This window comes from Cyclopterus lumpus, chromosome 9 (genome assembly GCF_009769545.1).
Source record: "Cyclopterus lumpus isolate fCycLum1 chromosome 9, fCycLum1.pri, whole genome shotgun sequence".
In the NCBI taxonomy this organism is placed as follows: Eukaryota; Metazoa; Chordata; class Actinopteri; order Perciformes; family Cyclopteridae; genus Cyclopterus; species Cyclopterus lumpus.
This window is the reverse complement of record NC_046974.1, coordinates 8,517,913-8,537,376: the sequence shown is the minus strand read 5'-3', so window position 1 is coordinate 8,537,376 and position 19,464 is coordinate 8,517,913. Positions and strand designations below refer to the sequence as shown.

Sequence of the window (19,464 nt, the reverse complement as noted above, 5' to 3'; positions counted from 1 at the left end):
CCTATCACCTTGTTATTGTCTTGATGCGTGGTTCACGTCACAAAAGCCTGCAAGGCAATTGTATTTTGGGAGAAAATTAAGGTTTTAACCAGGGAACCCAACACGCCAGTGTCTCCATAGAATGAATAATATTCATGGAGAGGTTGAATAGATGGTAATAAGGAGGTTTTTGCACAACAGATGATAGACAGCCTCCACCGGGAGTTTGATCTTTGCCAGCCATCCAGTGTTTTTCAGAGTAATCTGCTGGCAAAATCCCAGGTTTTCTTGATCACAGCTATCTGACTGCGGCTCAATAACCAACACACAGATGGAAAAAGAGGGGGATGAGCATCTTGAAAAGCAGTTGCATATAGGAAAAGGCTTCTTTTTTTCTCCCATTAGTTATTTCAGTTAGTATCTCTGTTTTTTAATAACTATGTTACTCATTTTTATTCTTCTAGTATGCATAAATAGACAAACGAAATAACCAAATACCTGCAATTATTTGTGTTAATAAAATGCAAACACTGAGTTTTCTGTTGGGATGTTCCATATCGGTACACAACTGAACCTTCTGGCACTTTACAGATATCAACAAATATCCCATCCTCATATATCCTATAATATGAACCATTGTTGAGAGCAGAGCTGTAATCCTGTAGGTCAAGACAGTGAGTCCGCCATGTGGTACGCCATGTGGTTAGGTAGGTACAGCCGGGTCAGGGATGCCAAGGAAAGCCTTGAGAGAGGATCAGCACAAGGAAGTGGACTGGACGGTCTCTTTGTGCTTGACCTTAGTCGTGTGCACATTCTGGACCATTTCCATTTCTATTGTTGAGATGAATTGATGTGCTTTCCTGCAAACTCAAAAACACTGCGACTATCTATCTATCTATCTCAGTATTGGTATATGATAATCTGTCCTTTCATCCTACTGTAAAGCACTTAAAAGACGTTCACCAAAAGACACACCGTGCCTTTAATCTGCACATGAAACACGAGACAGACACCGCAATGCAAGCCGACCGTTCTCCCGCTGAGTGTATTGACATGGCCTACCTGCTGTTGTGTGTGTGTGTGTGTATAGAAATGTTATTGACAGTCACTGAGTTCTGTAAGGGGGTGTGCTTTTTGTGTGTGTCAGGGTCACAGGCCTGCTGACCGACCTCTCCACGTCCTCGCTTGTCAGATTATTCAAAATCATTCGTTATCCGGGACCTGCACACCCACCTTTCATTGACCTTCGCCTTCGGAGTACACTACGAACAAGCCCATCCATCCATCCATCCATCCATTATCACCCGCTTATCCGGGGTCGGGTCGCGGTGGCAGCAGGTTCAGCAGGCCGACCCAGGCTTCCCTCTCACCCGCAGCACTTTCCAGCTCATTCTGGGGGATCCCGAGGCGTTCCAAGGCCAGCCGGGAGATATAATCCCTCCAGCGTGTCCTCGGTCTTCCCGGGGCCTCCTACCAGTTGGACGTGCCCGGAAAACCTCTAATGGGAGGCGTCCAGGAGGCATCCTAACTAGATGCCCGAACCACCTCAGCTGACTCCTTTCGACACGAAGGAGCAGCGACTCGACTCCAAGCTCCCCCCTGATGTCCGAGCTCCTTACCCTATCTCTAAGGCTGAGCCCGGCCACCCTACGGAGAAAGCTCATTTCGGCCGCTTGTATCCGAGATCTCGTTCTTTCGGTCACGACCCAGAGTTCGTGACCATAGGTGAGGGTTGGAACGTAGACCGACCAGTAAATGGAGAGCTTTGCCTTCCGGCTCAGCTCCCTCTTCACTAAGACGGACCGGTACAGCGCCTGTTTTACTGCTGCAGCCGCACCGATCCGCCTATCGATCTCCCGCTCCACCTTACCCTCACTCGTGAACAAGACCCCGAGATACTTGAACTCCTTCGCTTGGGGTAGGCAGTTTGCCCCCACCTGGAGGGAGCAATACGCCGGTTTCCGGCAGAGCACCATGGCCTCAGATTTGGAGGTGCTAACTCTCATCCCTGCCGCTTCGCACTCGGCTGCAAAACGCCCCAGTGAATGCTGGAGGTCACGGTCCGAGGAGGCAAACAGGACCACATCATCCGCAAACAGCAGAGAGGCGATCCCGAGACTCCCGAACCGGATCCTCTCCGCCCCCTGGCTGCGCCTAGATATCCTGTCCATGAAGGTCACGAACAGGACCGGTGATAAAGGGCAGCCCTGGCGGAGGCCAACACCCACCGGGAACGTGTCTGACTTACTACCGAGGAGACGAACACAGCTCCTACTGCAGGCATACAGAGACCGGATGGCCCGTGCCAACGGGTCCGGCACCCCATACTCCCGCAGCACCCCCCACAAAAACCCCCGAGGGACCCGGTCGAAAGCCTTCTCCAGGTCTACAAAGCACATGTAAACTGGTTGGGCAAACTCCCAAGACCCCTCCAGTAATCTTGCGAGGGTAAAGAGCTGGTCCACTGTTCCACGACCGGGACGGAATCCGCACTGTTCGTCCTGAATCTGAGGTTCGACAAGCGGTCGGAGCCTCCTCTCCAGCACCCTGGCATAAGCTTTTCCCGGGAGGCTGAGCAGTGTGATACCACGATAGTTCGAGCACACTCTCCGGTCCCCCTTCTTGAAGATGGGAACCACCACCCCGGTCTGCCAGTCCATGGGCACTGTTCCCGACCCCCATGCGACACTGAAAAGGCGTGTCAACCAAGACAGCCCAACAATGTCCAGCGCTTTCAGCATCTCAGGGCGGATCTCATCCACCCCTGGCGCCTTGCCGCCAAGGAGCTTTTTGACTACCTTAGCGACCTCTGCCAGGGATATGGGTGAATCCACCCCAAAGTCTTCCGGCGCTGCCCCCTCTCCGGGGGACATGTTGGCCGGGTTTAGGAGTTCCTCAAAGTGCTCTTTCCACCGCCCGACGATGTCCCCAGTTCGGGTCAGCAGTTCCCCCCCCCCTGCTGAGAACAGCCTGGGGTAGACCCTGCTTTCCCTTCCTGAGCCGTCGGATGGTTTGCCAGAACTTCCTTGAGGCCAACCGAAAGTCCTTCTCCATGGCCTCCCCGAACTCCTCCCATGCCCGAGTTTTAGCCTCCGCGACCATCGTCGCTGCAGCCCTTTTGGCCCGCCGGTACCCGTCAGCTGCTTCAGGAGACCCCTGGGCCAGCCAGGCCCGAAAGGCCTCCTTCAGTTTGACGGCTACCCTCACCCCCGGTGTCCACCACCGGGTTCTAGGGTTGCCGCCACGACAGGCACCGATGACCTTCCGGCCACAGCCCCGAGCAGCCGCGTCCACAATAGAGGCTTTGAACAAGGTCCACTCGGATTCCATGTCCCCAGCCTCCCTCGGGATTTGTGAGAAGTTCTTCCGGAGGTGGGAGTTGAAGACCTCCCGGACAGGATCCTCTGCCAGACGTTCCCAGTTCACCCTCACTACACGTTTGGGCTTGCCAGGTCTCTCTAGCCGAGTCCCCCGCCATCTGATCCAACTCACCACCAGGTGGTGATCAGTTGACAGCTCTGCTCCTCTCTTCACCCGAGTGTCCAAGACATACGGCCGCAGATCAGATGATACGATTACAAAGTCGATCATTGATCTCCGGCCTAAGGTGTTCTGGTACCAGGTACACTTATGAGCCACCTTATGTTCGAACATGGTGTTCGTTATGGACAAACTGTGGCTAGCACAGAAGTCCAACAACAAAACACCATTCGGGTTCAGATCGGGCAAGCCGTTCCTCCCAATCACGCCCCGCCAGGTTTCTCTGTCATTGCCCACGTGAGCGTTGAAGTCTCCCAGGAGAACTATGGAGTCGGCAGGCGGCGCCCTTTCCAGGACACCTCCCACCGACTCCAAGAAGGCCGGATACTCTGAAATGCTGTTCGGTGCATAAGCACAAACAACAGTCAGAGCCTTACTCCCCGCAACCCGTAGGCGCAGGGAGGCGACCCTCTCGTTCCCCGGGGAAAACTCCAACACAGCGGCGCTCAGCCGGGGGCTCGTGAGTATCCCCACTCCCGCCCGGCGCCTCTCACCCTGGGCAACTCCAGAAAAGGACAAAGTCCAACCCTTCTCCAGGAGCTTGGTTCCAGAGCCCATGCTGTGCGTGGAGGTGAGCCCAACTATATCTAGCTGGTACCGCTCCACCTCCTGCACCAGCTCCGGCTCTTTCCCCGCTAGTGAGGTGACGTTCCACGTCCCTAGAGCTAGTCTATGCTGCCGGCGATCGGCCCGCCCAGGTCTCCCGCCTGGCCCGCCGCCCGGTCTACATAGCACCCGACCCCGATAATTCTCCCTGCGGGTGGTGGGTCCACAGGACTACGAACAAGCACACATGCAAAAGGGCATTCAGACACGAAAGCAGTCATTAATAATTACTGCTTTCCCTTCAGGCTCCCTAGTACCTGGGTTTTGGTATTGTGCATGTTGAGTACATTAGGGAACAGCTAACAGCTAACGGAACGTGGAGTACACGGCCTGCTGAGTACATCACCGCTAAGCCTCTGCTACGTGTGCAGGAATCTTGGTGATTTTATGAAATGTCTTAAACAACTACTTCAAGACAATTGACTGGACATTGCATGTCATTTACATCGTTGCTTGTTTTTTTAGTTTGAATGAAATGAGTTTCACGACGACTGGCGACCCCATTAGTGTCTAGTCGGGGGGTGAGCCAATTATGGGTTGTATTAATTTAATCACACAATACTGAGTGCAACTTTCTAGCTGTGGCTGTACCTTTGACGAGTCAAAATGTCTGCTGTGGAGAAAAGAGGTGTGAATGATTTGTTTCTTAGGTTTTATTGGTCTGAATAACATATATTTTAAACCACAGGTTTTAGACTATGGGACACATACAAAACTCCATATAAGGATAAATTAGCTCATTATGACAATCCGACTTGAGTAATATATTGATGTAATGTGTTTTACAATACATATGTAGCATCCACCATTTTGAAGGTGGTCTACAGTGTCTCACTGGAAACTAATTAAAAAAGATTAATGAGCAGTAGATGGCACATATCACGTTACATATCCAAAGTGAACGCATTAATCTTAGCCTCAATGGATTTCATCACCTCCTGCAGTAGCCGGATACAAGTGGCGGAGTGACAACTGCCTTATATGATCATCCTCTATCCCAGCCGGCCACTCAGATCAAGAGGTGGATATTTGAGTGTGTGTTTTTATGTGCTTTGCATATGTGTGTGTGTGTGTGTGTGTATGCAAACAGATGGAGGAGATCGTCTGCATGCTGAAAAGAGGCATCCCGGGGGACCTGAGTGAAGAGTGCACATCAGACAAGATCAGTGCATCCAAGACAGAACAAAAGCGAGGGGGCTGAGTGGCCGGCACGTGACACGTAGTAAAGCTCTTCACAGAAACCCTCGCTCAGTGAGAACCACCTGGCATATCAAAGCACCAAAGGGAGACGAGTTTCAAAGGAGCAGCGCTGCTGGAGAGGGTTTTGTGTTGGGACAATCTGTGAGTTTCTGAGTTATTAGATGCCATTATATATGTAAAGAAAATAATGCATCTCAAGGACTAGACATTAGTTTATGCCCCACAATAGTTGCCTTGCATGAGCTCAATACATAAGTCTATCAAACTAAATGAACGCAGGTGGACCACACTAACTGAGCCACATTCAATGATAGTGTTGCTTTCTTCAGGCATTCTGAATGTTGGGCTGCAGTTGAACAGCTGAAGTGAGCTGCCATGTGGAACAGTGTTTACAAGTCTATTAGCTGAAACCACAGTGAGGGTGGTGTGGCTGTGCTGGCAGCAGCAGCGGCTGGGACAGCAGAAGGAGAAAGGTTAGAGTAGCGGGCCGGTGAAGGGAAGGCAATCATGTTTGAATCCTACCGGGGCGGCATGGTAAATACATCATATTCTTTCCCCACCCTCAGCACATGGTATATTACAGCATGCAGAGTGAGAGTCTTTCACTCCCTAATAATAAATTATATTTATAGACTTTTGGAGGTTTATGATCTGACCGCATTCTCCAAACAAATAGGGGGGCATTTGTAAATCTACTGTCATCATTTACCACCCAAAAAAGCCAATTATTAACTAAAGGCAGGGCTAGAATATTCTTAGAGCCGATAAAAATAACACTGCAAGCATATAATCAGTTTTCATTGGCCTTTTGTGTGTTTACTGTGACACTGATTGGTGTCTGGTTATAAACCAAATAAACCAAATCGGCCTGTGTTTGGTTTATTGAATTGTGTTTGGTTTATTGAATTAAATCCAAAATGGCAGAGACAAGAAAACAACTATTCCTTTCGTCCTCCCCGCCAACAGGAGCCTTCTTCATCTGGAGGATGGGGAGCAGCTCCGGAGATGGACCTTCAGTTAGCGGAGCTGTAGCATCTTTAGTTGACCCTTCGTGAAGCCCTGACCCTCTGCTGCTACTCCGTCAGGCTGTCTGAGCGTCCAAGGAGCCCAAACGGTCACTCACTGCACATACATATTATCACATTTTTTGAAGAAACTAATATTCGATTTCAGAGAGTAGCAGACAGAAAGGTGTCATTGCACAGCAAAGGGGCCCTGGATCTGACTGCTGACTTGCTTTTCTTACATGTCAATATGTTTGATGTTTATAAAAAAAGGTGTATTACCTTGCATTGCTCTACTCTGAAGAGGATGCATACATATATTAGAGGTTGTTTTTCTTTCACTCCTTCCACCATTTGCCATTCCCACAATCCCTAAAAGTTTAGGGACCAGCGCCCTCTTCCTGTTTATTGTTGTAAAACACATTAGCACATTTAACGTGAAGTCCATCCAGTGGCACTGTCTGCGTGCAAAAGGCAACGTAGGGTCTGCTCAAAGCTGTAATGCGGTTTTGTTTATTTGCAGTCTTTCTAAGTATTAATATGGTGCTGCTTTTAGGGGACAGGGAGGCTGAGCAAGACACATAATGATAGAAATCAGGCAGTTCTGGCTACATGTCATTTCCTGCTGAGTCAACGGCACAGACTGTCAACATGGACAACCAAGGTCTCTCTCTCTCTCTCTCCGTCTCTGACACACACGCACACACACACACACACACACACACACACACACGGTAGGCTTTTTTGTTACTTTTGAACACATTACATCGACTTACATTAATTTCCCGGAGGCTTATTCGAACTATAACCTCAACCAGCCTAATCCTAACCCTTACCCTAACCGTAACCTAAACCTGACCTTAAATTATACCTAACCTTACCCAAAACCAAGTCTTCGCCCTAAAATGTTAGCATTAAAGTTATAGGGACGTTGAATTTGTCCCCAAAAGGAAGGTGAGTCCCCACAATGTGAATGTGGAAACAGGTTTATGTCCCCACAATGTGAATGTGTAAACAGATTTATGGCCCCAGAACATGAGTAATACACACCCACACACAACATTTCTCAGTCTTGATCAACTAAACTGTAATCTTGTGTTGAGTTTTTACACCTCACTGTGTAGCTGAAACGTGAGCTGTGTGAACAATGTGTTTGAATATCTGCAGTGATGCTTTAGATGAAAACTGTCCAGCTGAATGACCTTGGTGGCTGGCCAATACCAAGGACAAGTCTATTATAGATCTGCAGGCTTAAATGCATGATTATGTGTCTACTATATATCCACAGTCATTTCCACAACTATACAATTAGAGAGGTGTTTATTTAGCTGTAACCTCATGGATATAAATGGGGTGGGCAAAAATACAAACACCTGCCTGTATAACACAATACAGTTCAACACCACCACAAACTACATCCTGTTGCCAACATACAGTTGAATCAATGCATCTCTAAAACATTTATTGTTTACACGTGCTGAGCTTCAGCTCAGGTCTGCTGCACAAGTGAAGCACCACACTGATGCTTGAGCACCCTCTAGCGGTAAATATGTGTAAGTGAAAAGCAAAAGACTCCTTCCAATGTCATCTATTTACAATGTTGACATTGTTTACGTTGCTTACTGAGTTCCAAATCCAATGCATAACATGTTTTTAATAAATATTACACATATTGACATGATTCTGGTTTTCCGGTCATAGATGTCACTGTCTTGAACAAAAGAATAATCTAGAGTTAGGACCATATTAACATGACAACTTGATATGTTTAAAAGCAGTAATTTAAGACTGACTGTAGTGTTTTGTAATGAATATATTGTTCCTGCACAATACGTTCTCCTACTGTGTTGACTTAAAGCCAAATACAGCAGCTGGCTTCTGGTATCAAGAAAACTGTAGTTTATTTCCAGTGAAAAAAAACTATATTCCACTAAAAACAAAAACACTATTGTTGAGATGGCAGCTCTTTCTTATTTCCCATTGTAACAGTAGCACCAAAAGAAATGGCCCGAGGAGGATGACTCGACAGTGTTGTTGCATATTTTTACTGTTTGGGCTGTTTCCCAGACTGGCAGCGTGAACAGCTGCACTACAGGCGCGGTGTTTGGAGGTGGTGAGGCTGCAGTCCTGTGGGCGGGGGTTCTCTCCATTACCTGGGCGTGGTCCTTCTCCTGCCTCCGGCCTGGATCAGGACCAAGGCCAGCGACAGCTCTGCGCAGTATATTTAAAGGCCACACAGCCATGACTTTTTACCAACAGAGATACTCACTCTTTATCAGGACTATACGTCATATATATATATATATATATATATATATATATATATATATATATATATATATATATATATATATATATATAAAATGTTAACTCATTAAAGGATCAACTGCTATCCGTCTTTGGTTATCTGCTTTACACATTGTAAGGGGAACATTAATTGTTGGTGCTTGCGATGACTTATGACTTAAAACGAGGACTGCAGTGTTATAAAAACATAACTTAATATTGTTCTCGTTTGTATTTGGCGTGTTTTGTTGTGATAGAAACTGACCATGGCTGTCAGGAGGTCACGGTTACCTCCAATTTACGATCTACCAACCCATCACGTTCAAGGGCTGCAGATGAGACTGCGATGATGTGCAAGAACCATGCAGGCCACTATAATGAGTCTCATCCCGTATTCCGACATTGCGGAGGTCTGGGGGGATGAGGGCGGCTGGATGCAGACTGCAGCACCAAAAACAATCTCTGGCGCACAGCTCACGCATCGATCCCGTTTGCCATTCTGCTGGGACAGCAAAGAAAAACTGCAATGACAGTGGCCATGTGTGGACGAATGTAGCAGGAGATAGTCCAGTGGGATGATACATGTACTGGGAGTATTAGAGTACACGTGATTATATTATAACGTGCTTGAATTTGAATGCCATTAAGTCAGAACAAGAAAGGAAAGGGTTAATAACTTAATGAAAGCGAACTTCAATAAGCTCTCCCGTCAAACCGGCCACACAATAAAGCCCTCGTGTGTTACTCGTGGTTATTGTGTGTTGATGCCTGAGCCACAAGACAGAGAAGAGGAGCTGCATGAGTGAATTCGTGTCTCCCTAGAGGGAGCAGGCTTTCTGCAAAAGCTTGCAGGTTTTCCCCCATCTTCTGTTGTCCCTGCGTCAAATGATGCGCCGGCGCCTTCACTATAAAAGCACCTGTACCGGCCAGGCATCACTCGCATCTCACTTTGTCTCTCGCTCACACCCACTCACCCTCACACACTCCTGAACTCCACACACACTCTCTCTCTCTCACTCTCTGCCTCTCTCCCTCTCAATCCCCCGTACAGAGCAGTGGGACCGGACACCACCAGGGTAAAGGAAACATGAGTTACTCCGGCGACATCTACAGCAGCAGCAGCTCCTATCGGAAGATTTTCGGAGATGCCCCCCGGTCCGGCCGCGTGGGTCTGGGCAGCAGCAGCAGCAGCCCGTCCCGCCTGCACTCTGCGGGATACCGCAGCACCCACCGCACCTATGGTTCCCCCTCCGCGATGTCCTCCACCAACTACCGCAGGACAGCGGCTTCTGGCCGCCTCTTCTCCTCCATGCCGGACTCTGCCATGGACCTTACCCAGACCACCGCGGTCACCAACGAGCTCAAGATCGTCCGCACCAACGAGAAGGAGCAGCTGCAGGGCCTCAACGACCGCTTCGTGTCCTTCATAGAGAAAGTGCACAACCTGGAGCAGCAGAACAAAGTCCTGGAGGCAGAGGTCACGATGCTGCGCCAGCGCCACAACGAGCCCTCGCGCCTGCACGAGCTGTACGAGCAGGAGATCCGCGAGCTGCGGGCGCGCGTGGAGGAGCTGACGCACGAGAGGAGCCAGATGCACCTGGACTGCGTGCAGATGAACGATACGCTGGAGCACGTGAGGGAGAAGCTGGAGGAGGAGACGAAGCTGCGCGAGGAGGCGGAGAACACCCTGAAGAGCTACCGGAAGGACGTGGACGACGCCACCCTGGCGCGCCTGGAGTTGGAGAAGAAAGTGGAGTCGCTGCTGGACGAGATCGCCTTCCTCAGGAAAGTTCACGAGGAGGAGCTGCAGGAGCTGCAGGCGTCTCTGCAGGCCACTCAGGTAGACCTCCTGCTGCGCGCTGGTGACCGAGTCGGTCCAAACACAGAGACCCAAGGCCACTTGTCAGATTATCAACCACTAGTTTTCAATGCCACACTGCCACAAATACTCCTCACAACTTATGGCTTTACATTTTTTACAATATCACATTCACACACGTTTTACCACAATACAACTTGACTTTACAGTGTCTGCATCAAACTTGATGGGCTGGTATTACCTGCATTCCCCAATGACTTATATAGTCATTCACCAGATAACATTATTGATGTGGAAGAAATCACCTATACACAGGTAATACTATTTAGTCTAATATGCAGGTCCACTGATTATATCGGATATTTATATATTAGTCAGTTTCCCACAGTGTTACAGGACTTCAATAACCTGTTTTTTTTCCTGCTGTCCTCCTCAAACTAAATATTGCGCACTTGATAATTGATGGCACTGCAGTTCCGTTTCAGCCCCATGCACTGCACTTCCCTCCGCCCCTCCTCCTCCTCCTCCTCCTGCTCCTCCTCGTCGTCCTCCTCGTCCTCCTCGTCCTCCTCCTGCTCCTCCTCCTCTCATAAATTCGGGTTTCTCGAGCGTCCCCGCAGCGTCCCTCGCGCTCGGTCACGCCCTCGCTCAAACTTTAAGATGATTTTTGGCTTGCAGAGAGGTTTTATTTTCGTCAATGCTAATAGGTTGCAAAGTGTGCCGCAAATCGGAATTCTCTGTGGGAATATTAATTTGGCAACATGTCACACTGGCGTCATTTCAAATATAAATACTCTAACAAGGTGCAACAAGGTCATTAAAGACTTTCCGCCATTAGCCCGGCTGGCGAGGTGTTTGGGGGCATTGGACATATTTTCATTAAAGGAGGGGAGGGAAGTGGGCGTAAGGGGAGGGTAGGGGAAGGGGGGGGGGGGGGGGGGGGGGGGATGCGGAGAAATAGCGCATAATCCAGGGGTGTGGTCGTCCGGAAGGAGCAGCTGGCAGGACAAGCCCACTTCTGAACTAGCAGTTATGTGTGTGGTTTACAACCTGAACTGGGTTTAACCGCAGAGCCAGTGAACACACTGCCACTGTTTGACAACAAGTTTTAAAGACTATTAAATGAGGGCAGCAGCAACCATCGCTGCAACTTTGAGCATACATCAATGTATTGAATGTGCAATAAGTTAAATCATGTAGTGGAGTTATGGTTGCTGGGTAGATTTCTCCAGGGTCTCTCCTCTTCCCCACAGGAAATATAATTGCCATGTAAGCTATTGACAGCGCAGCTCACATTGCAGCAGAAAAGTCAGACTCAGCAGTCGATTCATCAGCAGCGCTTCAACACAGCGTAATGTACATGTCACCAGAAGAGATGCCCAGAGATGTCACACTGGAAGAGATATGCAGTGTGGCTTAAAAAAGCCTTTTTTTGTCATCTCCGGTAAAATTGAATAAGTTTTACAGACCAGTGTGTTTCAGTATTTTCAAATGTCATCCCTGCAGTTCAAAGAGAAGGCCCAAATAATCAGTCAAATCAACTTAAAATAACATATAAGCATTACACTAAGACATTTAACCAGAATGTGAATGATTACGTTTTCTAAATGTATACTCACATGTGTATTCTTGGAAATATAAGGTTTATTGATTATTCAAGTTTTGTTTGGTGCTGCATTTCTTCACAGATGTCACTATGTTTAAACCTACTAAAAACGAGTACCTGGATGTAATAAACATCGCTCCGTTTATCCCCTCTCCCACATCCAGGTGTCAGTGGAGATGGACATGAGCAAACCGGACTTGACGGCCGCCCTGAAGGACATCCGGGTCCAGTATGAGAACCTGTCGGCCAGGAACCAGGTTCAGGCAGAAGACTGGTACCGCTCCAAGTTTGCCAGCGTGAACGAGGCCGCTGCCCGCAACCAGGACGCCGTCAAGCACTCAAAGGAGGAGCTGAGCGAGTACCGCAGGCAGGTGCAGGCCCGCACCCTGGAGATCGAGGCCCTCAGGGGCCACAACGAGGCCCTAGAGAGGCAGATTGCTGAGATGGAGGATCGACACAACAATGAAATGGGAGACATGCAGGTACGGCAATGACCCACAGGAGTGAGAGGTTTTAATGTGTGTTACGGTTTGATTAATATGGGAGACGTTTGCTAAATGGAGACCTGCATGGCAACAGATAATTCTTTACTAAAAACAGTTATGTGCCCCATGAAGGTAAAAGTGGGTTATAACAGAGACGATTATGAATAGTCTTGATATCGACCAGAGATATGAGACTTATCCCTTTAAGTCTCAAGCACACGGTGGACCCCGATGAAGGACACAACCCGGTTGTCTGTCTGTCATCAATCACTTCAATATAAAAAATGAACGCACTCCTTGTTCGTTGTCACACGACAAAAGTAAAGTTCTACTTATCGATCTATACCTCTGTTCACAGGAGCATGAATTATTAGTATTTCATAATAGGACTGTGTGTGTCTGTAGGATACCATTCAGCAGCTCGAGGCGGCACTGCGCAGCACCAAGGGAGAGATGTCCCGTCACCTGCGCGAGTACCAGGACCTGCTGAACGTCAAGATGGCGCTGGACATTGAGATCGCTGCCTACAGGTGGGCTACAGTACAAACAACACAACCATAATGGGAGATTGAACTATAGCTTTTACACAATGCTGAGATATGCTCAGTGGCTCACAGGTCAAACCGTTTTTTTATTTTCTTTCTGTTGACAGTTTGAATCGTTTAAGATTTCAGAGACATGTTTTCAGTCGATTTTTTTTCTTTTTTTACAATTGTCCTGGAAAATTCAGTCAATACTACATTGCGTTTCACTCCAGCCTTTATTTTAAGAAACGTTTTAATTAAACTCTCCTGCAGCATCTGGTGGCCTGCTTTTTGACTGTATAAATACCCCTCTCTCTTTACGCCCCCAATAATAATGATGATGGCCTTTCCATTTTGAAAGTGTGGTTTACAATGCTCAGACTTACAATCTCATAGTCCCTCCCAGTTCTTCTCCCCCTGTAATAAGATAGATGAAGGAAAGTGATACAAGGGGAAACCGTACAATGATCCGACTCTGCGGTTATGTTTTTGGACAATATACCAAAACAGAGCAGAGGTGCCACTGATACTCCAGTGACATTAGATCCTTCAGCAGAGAGACACAGAGATCATTTTAGTAATGAAACCAGACTCCAGGTGTCGTCATCTCTTGACCCCCTGTCCGTCTCTCTTTCTGTCCGAGCAGGAAGCTGCTGGAAGGCGAGGAGTGCCGCCTCAGCTCCGTTGGTGGGGCCATGGTCCAGTCGGGCTACCAGGGCTTCTCCTACATGTCAGCCCGCTCCTACGGCCTCGGAGCCTACAGGAAGTCTGAGGCCAGGCCTGAGGAGGAGGAAGAGGAGGCCGAAGAAGAGGGGGAGGAGGACGAGGAGGACGAGGAGGAGGGAGAGGAGAACAAAGAGGAGGGAGATGACCAGGAGGAGGGTGAGGGAGAGGAGGATGAAGAGGAAGAGGAGGAGGACGAGAAGCAGAAAGAAAAGGAGAAGAAGAAGGAGACCCCCGCCGGCAAGACCAGCAAGAGCTAAACCGCTAGTGTCAACATCATCTTCATCATTATCAATAACACATTCCTCATCCTCATTCCAATCACTTATATGGATCTGGTCTCTGTTCACGTCATCTCTGTCAAACACAGTTCTGCACACCGTCGGCACCGTCTATGTTTGCTCTGTAATTCAGAAGTGATTTTTTTAGCTTTATTAGCTGGAGAATGAGCTTTAGAAGGAAATAGATGCATTACAATGACAGAAGAGTTTAGGTCATAAACACACTTTGCGGAGGTCGTCGTCATTTTTCATCACATCGGAAAGCTAGCATGACGCCACTCATTTCCTTTAGTTTGAAACAACAATAAATGTGCCATTAATGAACAATATTTACAGGAAGAGCAATCAAAACCTTGAAAGTTACACATTTTGTCAGCACACAGACTTTAAGAAGTCAGCCAGCCCAACTTTTACGGTGCTATTTGATTTTTACACGTAAAAGTTGGAGAGTACTGTAAGTTAAAAGCGATTTTATCATCGAGCGAAGCTCTACCAGCTCATTCCTAAAGGTCGGCTTGTTACACAGGAACGTTTCGAGGAAAGACCGCTTCTATCGGAACTGTGAGTCCAACCCCACATTTCCCACAGAAGGTGAAAGCTTTTCACTCCCCTCGTTCTTCCATCGCGCTCCAGTTCTGCATCTCATCCCACCATGACAGACGAAAATGTACCACTTACCAATCGAGCCCCTTTCTCATTCTCTTTAATTCACTGCAGTGTCACAGCACGGCAATAATGGAGCTCAGAAAAAAAACAACTGTACATACAAATGTGTTGGGAGAGTGGGTGGTTGTTTTCCAGTTGCTGGAAAGGAGGAGTGCTGAAACTTCTCCGCGAGGGAATGCATCTTTGGGAATGAAAACATAGGGTTTAAATTGCTGCTATATATATATTTTTTGATTCTTTGATTGATTCATTTGTCAATGAATGTATCGGCCTGTCAGAGTTTATTACAACTCTGCAAGTCTATTCCTGCATTTCCCTTTTTAATTTCTCCTTCTACAAAATGTAGTGGTACTTTTGTTTCACGTAGCGTGTCTGTCGCTGTCAGGCAGCTGATGATGACACTGACGGCCCTCAGCTCAGACTGTAAGTGGCAGGAGGAGCAGAAGCCGCAGGAGTTGTGGCCGAATGGTTCAGAGTCGCATACGAGGGCTACTTTCACCACCCTCCTCTCACTTTACTCTGAACTGTTTTATTTCACCAGTGTTCATCAGTTTGTCCTCTGTTTTTGTTTTTTGTTTAGACAAATGAATCAACCAACGGGCATGAATGCATGGCCTCACTCTTTGAGCTTGAATATCTGCTGGATGGGATAGATGTTTTGCTTGTTGTGTGTTAAATTAAGAAACTTGCCTTAATCATGACTGACAGTTCAAATAAAAGATGTGATCCCCTCCATCTCACTTGTTTTTTGAGAGGCTGAGGAGTGCTGAACCTTTCCAGACCTCTGCTATACAACTGTGACTGTATACGTGCTGCTATCTCACGCAGTGATATTCCTCTCAAAGCCAAATAAAGACATTTATGAACCAAACATTCACTGCAGCTCTGCGTATTTAATGTGATGAGGTAGATAGTCTTGTCCGGTTGACTGCAAAGCCATCACGGCACATTGGACATCATTTCAGTAAAAGAAATATGATATTAAAAGTCAGCGACGAGAGACAAATAACTTATTATTTTAATTTTATTTCTCAAGGACGGTAGAGTTATGTACTTCTTTCCTGGTTACCTTATAGTCCAAATAGTCAAGCTAGCATGACTTCTAAAAGGTAGCTCATAGTCTGGTTGTGTCTGTCGGTTTCTTTTTGCAAAATATACCAGGACCGTTAAACTAAAATGGAATTCATCATTACTTTTATAATGTGCACTTATGCTTTCCCCCCTGTGACATGTTAAAAAGGCTCCTCTACTTTTTTATGTTTGTGTGTGTGTGTTTGTGTGTGTGTGTGTGTGGAGGGTGTGTGTGTGTGTGTGGGTGTACATATATGTCGTGGTATCACTCTTCTCTAACTCTCTGCAAGTAAACGAATAAGGGTGTTTCCCTTTGTATTAAACATTTCCCTTAAATGATACATCATTCAAATTAACGACTTACACAGCTTTGTTATCAGCCTCTACATCCTTAACTTTGATGGTAAAAATACTGCCACGGTTACAAATAAAAACAACAATATTTCATTTGAATTCATAATGTGTGTCTAACTGTAAATCAATACTTAAAAAACATATTGTGTTAAAGTCCCTGCAGCGCCGCACGCTGGACTTCGAATGATTGATGCTCGATCGTTCAGCCGTGACACAAGGAGAGTTATGATGAGGAGTCAGACACGGAGCGGCAGACCAGGAGCAGATGGGAGATTTATTGAAAAATTCCAGAGTCGGATCATTCCCAAAACTCTGTGCTGGGGATGGAGTCGTCCTTGATGTGTGCGTGCTGAGCTCTGCCGTCAGCAGATTCTGTTGTTGTGGAGGCGCATACATAATTGAACTGCTCACCTCCTCCTCCGCTACCCACCCAAGACCCTTCGAGATAAAGCGATAAATACTCAACCTCAGCATTTACCAAACACCCTTCACTGTTCCTGTTACTGGGAGTCCACAAGCAAATAATTCCATTTCCTCTTTTAAGTGAGTTAAACACAGAGATACTGACAAACTCACTTCACCGCGACCTTGGCTGACATCCTAAGTGCACACTTGGTTGGCTTGGTAGTTTTGGGGGTTTCTAAAGAAAATAAAGTGTTGTTTAGCTTTTAGTTTCCACAAATCAGGAATGTACTTTGTTTGAACTGTAAAAGTTAGCATTTGCCATCGGAGAAAGTTGCTTTCTGCCGGCCTCGTGTTACTTTCCAGCTCATTTTCAGTTCAAGGTTCACTCTCATCATTCATTGTTTCTCTCTGTCTTGTCCTTCGTCTCTGTCTCCCTTCACCCTCCTGTCTGTTCGTCTGTCTGTGTCTCCCTCTCTCCCCCTCTCTCTCTCTCCCTGTAACTTCACGGCTATATATAGACTTCTGCATTGCAGATGTCCCAGAGCCCTGCAGTTCTGGGGGAGCTGCTGAGGAGTCCCAGTGCCACATTTTAAATTTGGGCTGCCTGACACACACACACACACACACACACACACACTCTCTCTCTCACACACACACACACACATACACACACACACACACACACACACACACACACACACACACACTTTGTCCTGCAGGTAATTAGAAACTGGAGGCCTTCCATCAAACACAAACTCACCCTCTTGACTCCACAAATATTGATAAAGAATCTCTCCACAGTGATTCAAAAGCAAGTTAGAGCATGACAGTCTTCACCGTACATGTGCTGTGTAACATGTCCGAGGCGTCACACTGCAGCAAGGATGAAGTGCCCCCACACAATAGAGTCAAAAGCACTGCAGTCATAATCGGTGGGTGGGTATGTGAGTGTGTTCTTGTTGCCAAGCTTCTGAACCGATTCACCACATTATTACCTTTATGTTTTCTGCCGAGTCACGGCTCCCTTATTTCAGAAGCTTTAGATGTTACGGTTGGATAATAAACACACATTCAATGACAGCATTAATCAAATGTTTATTCCAATAAATGTATTTCGGATGATGCATTAAAGTCATCCAAAGTGTTTGTAATTAATCATGTCGATCTGGGACAGATACTTTTAAAATATTTAGAATAAAATACTGATAGAACAGAAGGGAAAATCAATGGAGCCTTTCAGACATCAACATCAACGTTCATTAATTAATTACCTGCAACAACATGACAGCAATAGTGACAAAACAATCGTTATTGTTCTCTGATTAATCACAAAAACAGCATTCAAATTACAGGATCAAAGTAAGATGAACTTTGAGACAACTTCTCAAGAAATATATAACATAAACTCAAACAAAATTGACAGAAAGCCAAGAAAAACTGAAAAGACATTTAAGATATTTACTACTTAAAAAGTAAGACAAGATTCCAAGGGACCCGGATTGTGTACCATGGGACTGATACCTGGCGACATAATCCAAAAGAAGGACATCTACCTCTTTAAAATCCTGATACTTGCAAGTAAAACGTCATCACAAGGAGCTGGATGAAAAGTGACCCTCCAAGCCCTGGACAGTGGCTGGACATTGTAGAGGAAACATACTCTATGGACAAATGTACTCTCTTCCTAAGGATCAAAGCTCAATGAACTCAAAGCAGTGTCCCATGAACAACGCTGGGGAAAATGGACTTAATACAAGGGAAAATATGAGTAATGTTCTCAGCAGACCTGAAAAGAATCAAAAGTTGTAAAGAGTCATTGATGACACCCTATTAATTTACTATATATTTTCTACGTATGTCTGTCTTTTCTTTATTTTTTTATTTTTCTCCTCCTCTTTTTGTCATTTACGATGTTTGGTTGCGTTTTTTTTAAAACTGAAAAAAATAAAATAAATAAAAAGTAAAAAAAAAATGAAAATAAGCAAGATGAAAAATAAGCATGCCTCAAGGAACTGCATAGATGAAGTAATACAGTATACTGACAGCTTTATTTAGTCTGTTTAGTTAGTCAGTAATCTGTGACATTGAATGTTACGTGCACCTTCTCCATGATGCTGCAAAGATCTGCTGAGTCATGATTGAGGGTGCACCAGCTGTGTTCATAGGTAATATTAGCAATGCATTTTTTTGGGGGGGAGTATTCAAAATATATCGAAAGTCAGGCAGTGGTGCATTGTAATAAATTATTGTTCAACTATGTTAATATAAGTCTTAGATTTGGGTTTGTCCCCCAAAAGACCTGTTATCTTTCATTGGTGCTTGTTCCAGTGATCCAGCCTGTTAATACCATTCATCACTAGGGAGGCAGTGAACACCCCACAGAATGATGTCACATCCTATTGAACTGTTGTATTTGGGCTGTAAAGCTCAGCCCCCTTTCACTTCTGCTGCAACAGTGGTAGGGTATTAAGTATTTATAAATGCTGGCTACTGCTGTCAGGCCACAGAGCTGACACACACACACACACACACACACACACACACACACACACACACTCGCACACACAGATAGTTATAGTGAGCTTTTGCTGCCACTTGGTGTTAAAGGTGAAAATTACAGCAGGAGCGGCTCAGCTATTTAGTCTTCAGAGAATCTTGACTGGCATTGGCCTATTGAACTGATAAAGCCATACGCGTGTCCAGTAAATGGTCCCCTAAGATATTAAGATGCTATTTTCTTTCCTTTTTTGAATGAACTGGACCCAGACCATATTTCTGAAGTCCTGAAGAGGAGGAAGCACTATTTTGAATAACATATATTTAAGTAATGTAACTTGCAACTAGTTGAAGAGGTTAATGTAAAAATTAAGTTAACACTTGTATACATTCGGTCATCATATATTATGTACAGTGTG

General features: G+C 46.3%; 1 protein-coding gene across 2 annotated transcripts; it reads left to right on the top strand.

Annotated features, from left to right (window-relative positions):
* Positions 1–9,556: 9,556 nt before the first annotated feature.
* On the top strand, positions 9,557–15,589 carry zgc:65851 (uncharacterized protein LOC321113 homolog). Of its 2 annotated transcripts, XM_034540804.1 has the most exons (5): positions 9,600–10,455; positions 11,238–11,247; positions 12,212–12,522; positions 12,931–13,055; positions 13,696–15,589. In XM_034540804.1, exons 1-5 carry the CDS (start codon positions 9,703–9,705, stop codon positions 14,030–14,032), a joined length of 1,536 nt encoding a protein of 511 aa, XP_034396695.1. In that variant the 5' UTR covers positions 9,600–9,702; the 3' UTR covers positions 14,033–15,589. The 2 variants fall into 2 exon arrangements, with proteins under 2 accessions (XP_034396694.1, XP_034396695.1); XM_034540803.1 differs by lacking the exon at positions 11,238–11,247 and having other exon boundaries at positions 9,557–10,455; positions 12,205–12,522.
* Positions 15,590–19,464: the final 3,875 nt, after the last annotated feature.

What these genes read in the sequence shown, in the direction of transcription:
- zgc:65851 (XM_034540804.1), top strand. Translation starts at nt 9,703, where the DNA reads ATGAGTTACTCCGGCGACATCTACAGCAGCAGCAGCTCCTATCGGAAG. An exon ending in ATGAAATGGGAGACATGCAG is followed by an intron (nt 12,523 to 12,930) that starts GTACGGCAATGA and finishes GTGTGTCTGTAG; the next exon opens with GATACCATTCAGCAGCTCGA. An exon ending in ATTGAGATCGCTGCCTACAG is followed by an intron (nt 13,056 to 13,695) that starts GTGGGCTACAGT and finishes CTGTCCGAGCAG; the next exon opens with GAAGCTGCTGGAAGGCGAGG.